The sequence below is a fragment of the Taeniopygia guttata genome, chromosome 1A (genome assembly GCF_048771995.1).
Source record: "Taeniopygia guttata chromosome 1A, bTaeGut7.mat, whole genome shotgun sequence".
Classification (NCBI taxonomy): Eukaryota; Metazoa; Chordata; class Aves; order Passeriformes; family Estrildidae; genus Taeniopygia; species Taeniopygia guttata.
This window is the reverse complement of record NC_133025.1, coordinates 2,874,504-2,888,811: the sequence shown is the minus strand read 5'-3', so window position 1 is coordinate 2,888,811 and position 14,308 is coordinate 2,874,504. Positions and strand designations below refer to the sequence as shown.

The following is a 14,308-nucleotide window of genomic DNA, read 5'->3' as shown; positions in this document are numbered from 1 at the left end:
GCAAACAATCTCCAACACCTCATTCCAGACATTTCCCCACACTGGTGCTCCCTGGAAGGCTCAGTCTCCACCAGCACATGACGTGATGGATCAGGTCTCAGATCACTGTCAGTGACAGTTGAGTCTCACTCACAGGGAGGAGATGAGGTGTTTGCAGAGGGGCTGTTCACACTTCATTCTTCTAACCCAATAGCAAAGCCCCAAAGCAAACCCTGCAGTGAAGAAATAATCTTGGCTCTCTCCATAGAACCTCGGAGAGTCTTCATGAGTTCCCTTTCTCCTGTTTCTGATGGGGCTGCAGGTGTCAGCATTAATTATTTGATTGCAGTGTTTGAGAAATGCCCGTAAAGATCAGCCTATCATCTGGAATATTCTGGATATTTGAAGCCTGTCCATGGGCTTCGAGGAGCTTTGGCTCCAGTTCTCCCCATGGGGCTTGAAAACAAGTGTGGGACACTACTTATTTATCAGGAATTTTTGGTCAAGTGTTGGAAGGGAGGTGGGGGAAAAAGAAATCAAAGGATAATAAAGCATCCGTGTTGTAGTAGGGCTCATTCTTCTGCTTGTGTCTTTGTTTTTAGTTGTATTTTACATGCACTTTAAAAATAGTTAGCTCAACAGGTGAGGCTGGGAAGAAAGATGCCAAGACTTCTCATAGACTGGGGGATTCTGGGACACTGGTTGGAAATGGGAAGGGCACTGAAGGGGACAGGGGAGGAAGCCCACGCATTTACATCACAATTCTGGCACATTTTCCAAGCAAGAAAAGCAAATCCAGCTCAAACACCAAAATAAAGAGAAACAGAAAGACAAAAGAATAAAGAGGAGATGAAAGAGAAGCAAAACACAGATTTTCTTTCAAATCCTGGGCATGGGGGAAAGAAGAGGGTGGAGAGAAAGCAGAAATGCCTAAATGAGAAGTTGGAAAGGGTTAAGACACCAATCTCCTGGTGCTTCCCATTTCCCCTAAGTGTTTCATTCTCAGTGTCTCTGAGGTGTTCAAGTTTTTCTCGAAAAATATATATATATAATATACAGATGAAAAACTCCGTACCAGCAAGAAGAAATAAAATAACAACCATGGAAAACAACCATAACAAACCAAAAACACAGCCCTGAAAACATCGAAAAGAAACAGGGTGAGTCTCAGATTTCCCCTGTGGTGTTCCTCTGACTTCAGTAACAGTACAGCATCACACCAGTTCATTTTGATACTTTTTTGTTTTTTCTGTTAAACAGCTTCTTCTTCCTCTCATGTGCGCATGTCCAGGCAGGATCGCCCATCACTCATAACCACTTCCCTCCAAGCCAGCTCTCTGTCCTTAGACTCCTACCATCCAGCTGTGAGTACAAGGCATGACAATAGGGTCCATATTTATCTTTTGTGGCACTTTGTTTGTCAAAACCTTTGGTTTCTTCCTTTTTTTTTTTTTTAATTTTTCCCTTTTTTTTTTTTTTTTTTTTTTTTTAATGTACGTACTTATAAAAAATACTGCGTTTGTGTTGTTTGTTGTCATTTTCTTACCACTGGCTCTGGTGGGACTTCCCACTTTCACAGCCATAATCAGTGGATCTGGAACATGCGCCAACGTTACTAAAATGGATCAACAAAACCATGGCAGAACCAACCAAACCCAAACCATCCCCAATGCGCAGGCCTCTTAAAACTGCTGAGATGTCCATAAGGTGCATGATGAGTCCATCAGCTCAGCAATCCAACAGAAAGCAAGCAGGACCAACAAAAAAAAAAGGAAGGAACGCACACGCGCACACAGATACACACGCACACGCACAAAATAATCGGAATTGCAATCAAGAGAGAAATGTCTGGGGGTTTAAAACCAAGACGTGTCCCTAAGTTTGCTGTTTCAACGTGAATCTGGTGATTTTCTCCCCACAGACATGTCCAGTTTTGGACTGCTGTTCTTTGAGTGGTTTTGGACTCGCCTACGTGTGTATCTGCTTGGCTGAAGGAAACCCTCCCGCTGACTGACTCCTGCTTGCACCACATCATCCCTCACACACGTTTGGGATCGGTCACTCCCAAGAGGTTCTGGTTTGATAGCAAGAGACAGGAACAAACCCAAACAAACTCTCTCTGTAATCAATTTACACACCCTGCCTGCACCCCTTCCTCCCTCCAGGCGCACAGCAGATCCAGGCTGCTGCTCCAAGGATGGGGTGAGGTGGACGTGGGCTGATTCTCCAGCCGCTCCTCCATCTGCCAGGGAGCTCTGCTCATGTCTGGGGAGATGAATGCTGACCCAGCTCTGCCTCCCTGATGAACAAGGGAGGTTCTCCACACCCCGAGGGTCTCTAATCATGGTGTTATCTGGGCTGGCAGCCGTGTGAATGGAACAGCTGAAGGCAAAAGAGATGCAGGAGCTCACTCCCCTTTGGTTGGCCATGAAACAAGTCGAGATGCTCTGGAGAAGCTGAACAGAGGATGGGACAGGGACAGCGTGATCCCCCACAATTGTCCCATGGTGACAGCGATCCCTGAAGGGATAAGAAGTGCAAAGAGAGATAAAATCCTTCATAGGCAGCAACTGTGCCTTCAGCAAGGCCTGTTGGTTCCAGAAATGGAGGAGAGGAAAGGCCAGGAGTTGGCACCAAAAGGCAGATGGGCTCACAGCAGTTCAGAGACCTCCAGAAGACAGGCAGTTCGGCTGGGGGGATCTAGGTAGAAGAATTTTTTGCAGTGTTTCATTTGGATTTCTTCCAAAATTTCCTTCCCAAAAAGTGTGGTGACATTTCCTCTTAGGAGTGACTTGGAAGGAAGGCTTTACCATCAGCCCTGTGCACCACCTCACTTCACAGCAAGCATTTCAGTAACCCACTGTGGGAAAAAAACAGCTGTGTTCCAGTTGAGGAAACAAAATGGAAAGAACAGCTTAAAAAAAAAAAAAAAAATCCTTCTGGTTCTTCTTTTGAGGCTGAGCTCATTGCCTGGAACAAACCGAGGCCTGTGGCTCCTTCTTTCCAAGCCAAGGTGGGAATGAGGGGGATGATGCTGTGCTCCCCATGGCCAGGAGGAGCAGAACCACCACCACAGACAGGATGCCACCGAGCAGAGAGAGCGTTTTGCTGCAGTGCTACGACCAACAGGACACAACAGGAAAGACAGAGGGGGACACGCAGCTCTTGGAAAAATAAGAAGAACCATATGAAACACATGGGCAGGGGAGCGTCGGTCTCCTCATCCCCTCTTGACCCTTTCCCTGCCCCAGGAGAGCAGCTGTTTGCCCAGGCAGGATGAGCCATAGTGGTCCTGCTCTGGACGGAGCTGTGGCATTTTTCAGGGAGCCTCCTCTCCCAGTGGGCTGCTATCAAGAGATAGAATTGCAATGGCTCTGCAGGAGAGGAGCTGGATGGGCTCTGCCCTCCAGGAGCGTTGCAGGCAGGCTGCCTTCCCCTTGGGGACACTTGAGTAATACTGTGTTCATTTCCATGTCCTCTCCAGAGGCTACAGCCCTCGGAGGGCAGTTAAAGCAGCATGACAGAAGTTATCTCCCAGTTTCACCTCTGCAGAGTGAGGATGTGATGCTGGGGGAGGGTTGGTGGGATTTTTGTGTGTGTTCAATAGTTTCTCTCTAGGGCAAAAGGCAAAGGGGAAGCTGTGAAGAGGAGAGCTCCACCCAAATGTCTTCATGGCCCCAGAGCCAAGATTCCTCTGCAGTCTTTTCTTTTAACCCCTGGGGCTCTGTCGCTTTGTCCATGGGTTTGGAAAGAGAAGGAAAAGAGAGAAAGGGTTGGGGGGAGAGAGAGAGGAGCGCTGTTCGGGTGACTCTGCTTACAGCCCATCAAAACTTGCACTTGGTAAAGATGATGATCTTGAGTGAGGCACGACTTGGTTTATCCCTCCCAGGGTGTCCCTGGCAGGACAGTTCTCAGCTGTCTATGCTCATGAGGGTTATAACTTGTTCAAGTTTGTAGGCAAGTTTCTGTTTCCCAGCCTGGTCGTCTTGATCGAGGGCTCCGAGAATCTGGAAAAGGAGAGAGGAAGAAGTGATAGGGATTTCAGGTTCTTTCCCCACAATGACTGAGTCCAGCATCTTAAAGCAGCAGAGGAGGGTTAGCTTTCTCTAAGGCAGGTCCCAGGCTTAGCTTAGATCATGCAAGGCAAGTCAGTCAGACAGGAGGGAGCTAGGCAGGGAGTTTGGGTTTGATCTGACTCAATGCAGACCTCTGGATTGAAACCAATTAAATTGATTTTTATCTTGGAGATCCAATATTTATTTATGAGCTTTATCCATCCTCTGGCCATGCCTCTTGAGATGCCCTAAGGGGCCTCACATGGCCTTCAATACACAGAACCATGCTGGACACCTTGAAGTCTATGTTGGACCATTTTGGGGTGTTTTAGGGTATCTGGAATGATGTTGGGCACAGCCCTTAAGCAACTTTTGGCCATTTTGGATGTATAGCTCATGTAGGGCTCGTCTGCAGTGAGTTAACATCTGACCATCAACTACTTCACATCAGCTGAGCCTGACTGAACAACAGAGACACAAAACAGGGATCCAGAGAGGAGTACTGAGGAAACCCAAAAATCCCATACCTTCCCTTTCCAAACCCCAAGCCTTGTCTCTCATTCCTTAAATCCTTCACCCTTCCAGCCAGGATGCAGATGGGTATCAGTGACACTCCCTGGGGATGGGTGGGCTGTCCCCTGTCCCCCCAGAAGTGCCCCCAGGCTCTCACCTCCTCGCTGTACTTGCCCACGTAGGAGTAGATCTCGGAGAGCGCGCTCATGGTGTTGAACTCGTTCATGTGCATGCGGGACTGCTCAGCCAGGTAAGCATTCATGTCCTGGTCACTGATTGCTGGCATCTTGGCGATGTCTGAGTAGTACCTGAGGGGTACAGACACAGGAGTTTCTTGAGGGGAAGAGCAGGAGCTCAAGAAGTGAATTCCCCAAACAAAAAGGAGGAAAAAAACCCCCCACGCTTAGTGTTGGGTTTTTCTGGTTTCTCAGTGAAATACCGGCCCATGCTCTTCTTTTACAGCAAGAAAGGTGACTTAGCTGTCGGAATCTGAGGTATTGGTGATTCCAAGATTGTAGAAAGTCTCTGTCTTTCAGCCCCGCTGCCAAAGAAGAAGCCATAATTGGTCTGTGCTGGTTTCAAGGTTGTTTATTCTGTTTATCTCTAACATGTTCTGCTGCCCTGCCGCAGCTCTGTCCTGCAGGGCAGCGTGTGGGGCTCTGCCCTCAGTGGGATGTTACAAACATTAAATACCAGAAACTACCTGTGCTGGATTTACAATAACGTGCCAATATCTGTCACCTACGTTGAACAGTGTGTCCCCAGCCTAAACCAACAGAAAAATGCCAACACCACAGTGAAACATGGAGGGCATGAAGAAGGAGAAAAAGGACAAGACACACCCAATTTCCTCCATCTTGTCCCCTTTGGACCCCTCATCTAGAATCCTAAAATTTTACTTCTGCACCTGTGCCACACTTAATTATTACTTCTATCAAACACTCAGAGCTTGTAATTCATCCTGTAAGATTGGAAACTCTTTTCCATGGACAGAGATCACAGACAGTGTCTCTGGGGGCTCTGTCCAGGGGGGTTTCTGACCCCTGCCAGGGTCCCAGACCTTCCAGGGCAGCCAGAGGGAAGCCCTGGACTCCCACACCTAGCCAAGGTGGAGATGACTGAGCACTCATCCTGAGCACCAGATGTGTCTTGTATTCACCCCAATAGGAGAATGAAGCCCCAGAGAATATCCTGTAAACTTTCCCTGTGCCGTCAACAGGAGCTGGATTGAAGCTGGATCACGTTGTCAGACATTCAAGGGTTTTTAGCCCTGCCTCTCTTCCCAGAGAGACCTTGGTACCCATTGACAGCTCAGGATTTCACTCCCACTCACACAAAACCCCCAAATATTTGTGTTTTTCCTTGCACCATTCTCACCACTACATCTGCCCCCACTGCTAACATCACCCACCTTCCACACTGAATCCAGTCTATTCCAACAACTCTCTTGCTCAGCATCTCCTTTTTACTCCATATTTTAAGCTGGCCTAGTATTTGTGGCAACAGCCTTCAACTCCAGTCTGACTGGGAAAAAAAATCTGCTTTTCCTAGGAATCAACACCATTTCCCTGGAGCTCAGGAGGACTGGGGGTCTCTCCATAAGATCTGGATCCCCCAGAACCATTGCCCAGCAGGCTTCATCTGCAGAGTGATGTCTCTTTAAGGAAGTTGCTATTTTTGATGTCCTTCCTCCCCAGGGTAAGGCAGGTCTTGGAGGACAAGGTTTGCAGAAGGTAATCAGTCACTGTCACTCGCAGCTGTGCTCTGCTGTCAACTGGTTAATTAGACACCATCATTTACATTTTTAATTTCTGCAATTTGACATTTTGTGCACAAGAAAAAAAAAAAAAAAGAAGAAGAAGAAGGAAAAAAAAAAAAGCCCATAGCTGCAGCAATCCACAATTTTATAATTAGGAGGCAGAGGGGACGAGGAGCCAAAAGAGCTGACAGGTGTCCTGTAAACAGCGTGGAGACACCTGCTGAGATGTAGGCTGTTTGCCACTGCAGAGAAATTGGACATTGAAATGCTGTGTGGTGAGGATCCTTGAGGTGGATGAGTGGGAAAATACTCTGTGACAGAGCAGGACGAGCAGCTGCTGGAGTGTCCTGTGGAAGACAGAGCAGTGCAAGAGCAAGGGGGGAAACCCTTCTCCAGCAGGAGGTTCCAGCTGTGCTCAGTCTGCTTTTGTGCCCTTCAATCCCACCCTGATTTACCCCAATGAGTCAGTCTCTGTTGATAACCTGGTTTTGGTGGTGGGATGCTGATTTAATCCATGGCAGAGGGAGGCATAGGAGGCAGAGGTCCTTCTTGCTTGACATTTTCCAAAGCTAAACTCTGTTTCACCATAAAAACTCATGCAAACCTCATTAATTTTACTGCAACTTCCAGCAGGAACAAAAACATCTCTCTCCCTGGAGCCCTGGCATTTTGTCTTCTGGGCTTAGGACCAGCCAGAAATCTTAGTCTAATCACTCCCATGGTCTAAATATTTCTCATTGCCAGTGCTCCAGTGAAAAGTGGTGGGGGTTTGATTTTCTTTACACTCTGCCTGACCCTCCATCCCCAGGTGGACCTGGACAGTTGTTTGTGAGTAAATCTGGAAATCCCAGGAGGCCGTGTCCTGCAGAACTGTCCCCAGGAGAAGATGCTGAACGGGAGGAATAAGTATTTCTTAGACTTTTGCCACTCACAGAAGAACTTAAACAGGTCTTAGCATCACCTGCTGGAGAAGATCAGATCTATGCTGCACACAGGAATTGGTGGCATCCATAACACAGCTGAGAAAAAAGGAATCTTAGTGTTAAAAAGCAAGGTGTGCCTTGGCACTTGAAAAAAAGTCCATGTGCCACCAGCACAATTCACAGGCTTATGAGTAAAACAGGCTGCAAAGCAGTGAAATACATTGATTTATGGCCCCTGAAAAGAGAGCAGCTCCTCATGAATGTTGGATAGGCACCCTCCTGATGGGTGAAATGAGCAGAGAAGGGGGCTCATCACAGCAAAAATAAATGGGGTTGGTGGAGGAAATCAGAGGTGCCAGTCTGGCTCTGACAAGAAGTTAAAATTCTCCTTTTCCTCTCTGGCTGAGCTGTCACCAAGTGGTGGCAAGATAATGGGTGTAGGGACAGGGTGCTCCCAAAAACTGGGGCACAGACAGAGTTATCAACCCCTTCTCCAAGTTTGTCCTGTTTCCTTTCCACCTGGTAGCAACAGACTCTTGAGTTTGTGACTCACAAGGGTTTGAAAGCTCCCCATCCCTTTCCAGCCCTGCAGAGATCATTCCCCAGCAGCACAAAGCTCCCATGACTCATCCAAACAAGGAAAAGCAGCAGGAAATGTTCCCTGGAGCCAAGGATGGGATGCACAGATCAGAGTTTCAAGAATCAGTTTCAGAGCTCTGGCCATGACAGACTCCCAGGATGTGATTTCAGTGTTCTGGGGTCACAGACCATCACCCACCAAAATGTCCTGGTCTCCTCCAGACTCAATTCCCTGGCATCACACACCAATACAGTCATTTCCCGTTAAACCAAGGGGTTTTGTGGCAAAAATAAAAGAAAATAAAAACATGTACCAATACCCCAATCTAGATGAGCAAGAAGACATAATATCCTTACATCCAAATTCTGCCATGGCCCAGTGACTTATTTATGCAGAAGAGTTTCTAATGAAGCCATCACTGTGCTCTCTAAAGAAATGATGAATGTGTGTATTAAAGCATCCTAGCAGGGAGATGACAACATCCCTGCTGAGTCTTTATTTACATTAGATTCCAACCCAGATCCTCAGAGGTACTTAGAGCCTCTCTGCCATTTGCATACCCCTAATGCAAAACCCACTGAGAAGCTGTCACCAAACCCCAGAGGCCCTTACATTTCCACTGCTGGAATTTGCAGGGCTGCCTGTGCTGCTGCCATCACCCCTGCAGCTGACAGCTCCCACACCAGAGCTGGGCTGGGAGGCAGTGCCAGGGACAGAGAGGTGTTTTTTGTCACTTGTGAAGGGTCTCACCTGAGGTAGGGACAGCAGAAAGTTGGGAACACAACACTGAGCTGTATTCTCTCTAAACGAGACAGAAAGGTAGCAAAAGCAAAGCAGTAAATGCAGTTTAATCTGCCCTCAAAGGGTCAAGAACAAGAATCCTGAGCAGATTTGCTGCTGCTGTTGTACTCCAATTTTTCTCATCTCCAGTGGCTCCTTCCCCAGCTGTTTCCAGAAGATTCTCAGATGGGGATCAAAAGATCCAGCCTTGTGTGTCTGAGTTTCCCCTTATTCACAGGAGCAGCCTCCATTCTTACCTCAAGGCTCTCCATCCTCTGATGTGACGACAGGAAATTTGCTCATTAGACTTCACAACCAATTACAATTATGAGGAACTGGGGTAAACCCATCATTCCAGCACTCCAGCTCAGATGGAGGATGTGAGGAGAACCAGGCCATGGGATGGGTCCTCACAGATATCACGGGAACAGCAGCTCACCCCAGCCTGCTTTGAATGGAGAGAGAGCCCAGGAGACCCTCCACCACCACTGATGGATGGAGAAGGATTTGGGATGTACCAGGATACAGCTGGTACTCTTCTACTGAAAAAAAAATTATTCTTGCTCCTTCCATCCGCATCTTTCCCTGGGTTGCATTTTGGTTTTTGTTTTGTTGTTTTGTTTTGTTCTGTTTTGTTTTGTTTTCCCAAGGAAAGCGACACAACAATGACCTGAGCATCCATCACGGTGACCTGGGAATACATTTTGTCCTCTGTTTATCCAGGGATAAATGTTTTTTCCCTCGGTACGGGAAGGGCTCCTTAGTGGAGATGTTTCACAAGAATGACTGTGCCTGCTGCCGCTCAGTAACTCATTAACTCATCAAAAGAGAAGAGAAAAGCCACGTTGCCAACGCTTCCTCCCCAGCCCGAAATTTCCCAGCACAGGCCATGGTTTAGGCAGCTTAGCATGGAGCTAATTGCCTTCCAAAAGATCTTTTTGTCATGGCTGTTGTTTGTCGCTGGGATGGGACTGCACTCATTAATAATCGTTTTAGCATATGAAAAGCTTGTAACGAATCCATGTGCTGCAGACGGCAGACCCAATTACAGCAATAACATAATTAGGGTTATGCAATAGCCGGCTGTATCCAGACCACTGAAGGATGGAGAGGTGTGTGAAAGGGATATGGGGGACTCTTCCAGCAGGGAAGGGCTGGTGGAAAGCTTGGGAACAACCAGTTCTTTTTTGGGATGCAGTGAAGCCGTGCCAGGACGTGCTATCAGTTCTTGCACTGACACAGAATGGCACTTTGAGTTTCCCGGGGAGCTTCTGAGCTGCTGGTGAGGCACTGGAATAGATTGCCCAGGGAAATCGGGGATGTCCCATCCCTGGAAGTGTTCAAAACCAGGCTGGATGGGGCTTGGGAGCAACCTGGGATAGTGGAAAGTGTGCCTGCCCATGGCAGGGGGTGGAATGAGATCAGCTTCAAGGTCCCTTCCAACCCAAGCTGTAGGAGGGAACAATTCTGTCCATATGTGCAAGCTCTAAAAAAGGCAATGCTTTTATTTTGCCTGTTCATGGCTTTTATTGCTGCTTCTCCCCTGGAATAAGCAGTGGAGGGTTGATGGACAGCTCTGACTCCGTGGCTGATGAAGCCTGTGTGGAAAGACTGAGAAGCCCATATGCTTCCCAGCGCTCACACACATCACCTCCCCTTCCTTCCTCCCCCTGCCACTTCTCAAGAGTTTCTCCTCAAAGGAAACAATGATGGCCAACACCTTCAACTCCCACCATTAACTGAATTTCCATCTCTGCTGCAAGGCAGATGAATAAAAAAAGGAATAAAAGGCTAATGGAGATTTCCACTAGACAAAAGTGAAAGACAAAAAAGCCCTGGGGGCAGTTTCCAAAAGCAACAGTGATGTTGCTTCCTACCTCCACCCACAAAGCAGAGCCTGGTTGTGTCACTTTATGTCATTCTGGTGGAACCCTGGCTGCTGAGAATTCCAGACTTTCTGTGCTGCCAGGCACTGACCCCCAGGAGAACACTGCACTGACCTGAGGCTGTGGAGAAGCTTCCAAAATTGAATGACAGCACTGGGATTGTGGGGGTGGAGTTTGAATATAAGTCTGTGATATCACAGGGTGGGAAACTCAGAGTTTAAGGGTTTAGAATACAGGAATAGATATAAAGCAAGAGGGAGATTTTGGGCCAGAGGCTGGTCCTTCTTCTTCACCTCCTTCTCCATGGGTTCTCCTGCTGCTTCTCCCCTCGGAATAAGCAATGGAGGGTTGAAGAACAGCTCTGGCTCGGTGGCTGAAGAGTGAATCGGTGCACAGGTAGTTCCTCTGGCAGAAGAGATCACCCAGCACCACCTCAGAGCAGAGGATGTGTGGGGCTGTGTCGGAATCTGAGGTATTGGTGATTCCGAGATTATAAAAAGTCTCTGTCTTTCTGCCCCCCTGCCAAAGAAGAAACCATAATTCGTCTGTGCTGTTTCAGGGTTGTTTATTCTGTTTATCTCTAACATGTTCTGCTGCCCTGCCGCAGCTCTGTCCTGCAGGGCAGCGTGTGGGGCTCTGCCCTCAGTGGGATGGTACAAACATTAAATACCACAAACTACCTGTGCTGGATTTACAATAACGTGCCAATATCTGTCACCTACGTTGGACAGTGTGTCCTCAGCCTAAACCAACAGAAAAATGCCAACACCACAGTGAAACATGGAGGGCATGAAGAAGAAGAAAAAGGACAAGACACACCCAATTTCCTCCATCTTGTCCCCTTTGGACCCCTAATCTAGAATCCTAAAATTTTACTTTTGCACCCGTGCCACACTTAATTATTACTCTTATCCAACACTCAGAGCTTGTAATTCATCCTGTAAGATTGAAAACTCTTTTCTATGGACAGAGATCACAGACAGTGTCTCTGGGGGCTCTGTCCAGGGGGGTTCCTGACCCCTGCCAGGGTCCCAGACCTTCCAGGGCAGCCAGAGGGAAGCCCTGGATTCCCACAGGGCTGCACCCCACACATATGGACACATTTCCATCTCGCCGCCTGAAAGCTGCGCTGCGTAGGAACAGCTTTTCAGCGTGATGAGAAAACACAGGTTTTTTTTTTTTTTTTTGTTAGATGAAAAGTGAAGAAAGACAAGTGAGCAGTCTTCAGATACGCCAAAAGCTGCCCCAGAGAGGCAGGGAATGAACTGTACCCCCTGCCATGGCGATGCCTGAGCTTTAATTACAGCCAGGGAGATTTTGGCTGCCCAGCAGGGAAAACACTGATGGGAAGGACTGGGAAGCAGGGGAATGAATTGCCCGAGGACAGCAGAGGCTCTGTTGTTGGAGGCCTTTAAGAAAGGGGTAGACAAGCATCTGTCAGGAAGGCTTTAGACAGAGATTATCCTGCCCTGAGGCAGGAGATGCTCGGGTTGACCTCCTGAGGCCCCTTCCAGCGCTGTTTTTTATTATCTCCACTGACAACACTCCCTGCCTTGACCTTTGGTATGCTACTTCTTGAGCCTTCTTTTCAGCAGAGAGAGAGAGAGGGGGCACAGGAAACTAATTTTTTAACAGAGAGCCAGGATTTGCACCTCTCATGTGATACTCCTTTTTTAGAGCCCTCAGAGTTTCTCCTTAAAACCTCAATAACTCACAATGTTAGGGTACGTGAAGATTTTTATTGTTTTAAACTGGTCCAGCTTGTCTTTCTTTCCAAAGTTAGCTGTAAAGTGGCCAACAGCCAAAACAAGCATTGCACAGGTAGAGATTTCCTAGTGACTTGAGAGCCCTGAAACCCCAAGCTGACACACTGGGTAGGTGAAATCCCAAATGGGTACAGGCTGTAGGTTTTACGTACTCCAAACACGCTCATAAAGCTCTTTCTAACAAGATCTAGACCTCGACATCTAAAGGCTAATGGGATGCAAATCATAGCTGCTTCATGAATCACCAAATCAAAAATATTTTGGGTTGGAAAGGACCTTAAAGATCATCCGGTCCCACCCCAGACATGGGCAGGGACATCTTCCACTATCTCAGGCTGCTCCAAGCCCCATCCAACCTGGCCTTGGACACTTCCAGGGATCCAGGGGCAGACACAGCTTCTCTGGGCACTCTGTGCCAGGACCTCACCAGCCTCTGAGTAAAGAATGAGTTCCAAACATCTCACTGAAATCTCCCCCTTTTAGTTTAAAAGTGTTCCTTTTATCCTAATAGTATCTGTACTTGTAAGGACAAAAAAGTAGATGAGCTCATGGCCTCAGGAGTGGCACCAGCTATGTCAGGCACTGTTTGCACCCAGGTTAACACAATAAAAAGCAAATGTTATAATTCTGAATCCCACATATCAGATCATTTTAAGCTTCTTTTGATCCTGAACCTGGCAAGCCTATTTTGAACGATCTTCATCGGATGACTCTTAAGTTAAGAACACTTGTGATGTCTCCATTGACTTTAAGTTTTTCTTAGAGGGGCTCTTTTCAATGCACAATAAGCAGCCAAAAGGAGACCAATTCCCTGCAGGGATGAGGCAAAAAAAGAGCACCAGATCCTCTCCTTGCAGCCCTGTAGGTGTTTTGGGCACCAATGTGAAATGGAAAAACTCTTTGACTTCTGCTTTTTGTGCTCTGCCCCTTTTCAGTCTCCCACATGCTTGCCTCTGTGCCAGGCTTCGGCAGGGAAACATCATATTGATTGTGATGCAGGCAATTAAATGGTGTTAATGAAGTTCAAACAAGTGTTATCATAAGCTTGGCAGCATGGAAAGAAATGAAAGGTCAGCCACAGCCCTTTGTCATTTTTTCAGTGTGGTGTTGAATGCTAATGAGACAGTCCCAATTAGAACAGGCTCTCCTTTGTATTGCTTGGGGATTGCATCAAATGCTCCCAAGTTCTCCAGATTTCCAGGCTCAAAGGGGACATTTGAAGTAAACTTGAAAAGATGCAGATCTGAAGCTGCTCTAATGTAAATTCAGCAGAGCCTATGGAGTTTTACTAACTGAAGTCAGATGAGATTCTGCTCTATCGTTACCATTCTTTTCCTCCTTTTTTTTTTTTTTAATGATAATTGAAAAGCCTCCACTTTGTTTTAGAACTACAGCCTGACTCTTCGTGGCTTCAACAAAAGCCAAATAGCCTGTCCCAATTTCCTGGGTTAATTGTCCTGCCTCATCAGGCCTCGTGCTCTGCAGCAGGAAATCCAAGATGTGGCTGCACCGGGACACTTTTCAACCGCGTGTTTCCAGCTCTGTGTGTCTCATTTGAACTGGGAACCTGCTTTTCCCCAGAAGTCAGAATTTCTCAGTTGGGTTGTTTCAGCAGGCAGAATCCACCTCTGCTTCCAACAATGTTACAAAAGGACTTTCATAAAATCACAGAATAGTTTGGGTTGGAAGGGACATTTAGAGGTCGTCTATTCCAGCCCCACTGCAATGAGCAGGGAGCATCTTCAACTAAATTTAAGTGATGCACAATTTTTTTGTTGCTGTTGTCAACAAATCCATTATCTTGAATAATTACAGAAATGGCACTAAAACAACCAACCTCTCAAATTGTCATAGAAGTTGTCCATTTCTTATATAGTTTTCCATTAAGTCGACAGGAAATTGCAAAAATTGGTAACATTTTAAAATTTAATTAGTCATTGTCATGCATCCCAATTATGAAGGCAACTCTTGCCTCATCACAAAGAAGTAACTGAAAACATGAGAAAGTCCTACGCTAAAACATGAGCCAAACAAAAAAATAAAACCATTGAAGATTCCTGACAGTCT

The 14,308-nt window shown here is 47.0% G+C and overlaps 1 protein-coding gene across 2 annotated transcripts in view; it reads right to left on the bottom strand.

The window, feature by feature from the left end:
- Nucleotides 1-1,444: 1,444 nt before the first annotated feature.
- The window catches only part of PLXNA4 (plexin A4), a 467,181-nt gene continuing 454,317 nt past the window's right edge, over nucleotides 1,445-14,308 (bottom strand). For both annotated transcript variants that reach the window (XM_072918513.1, XM_030289996.4), the window contains exons 31-32: nucleotides 4,705-4,855; nucleotides 1,445-3,986 (exon numbers count right to left, since the gene is read on the bottom strand). In XM_072918513.1, the coding sequence (XP_072774614.1) occupies nucleotides 3,891-3,986; nucleotides 4,705-4,855 (247 nt within the window). In that variant the 3' untranslated portion in view covers nucleotides 1,445-3,890. The remainder of the gene's footprint in view (nucleotides 3,987-4,704; nucleotides 4,856-14,308) is intronic.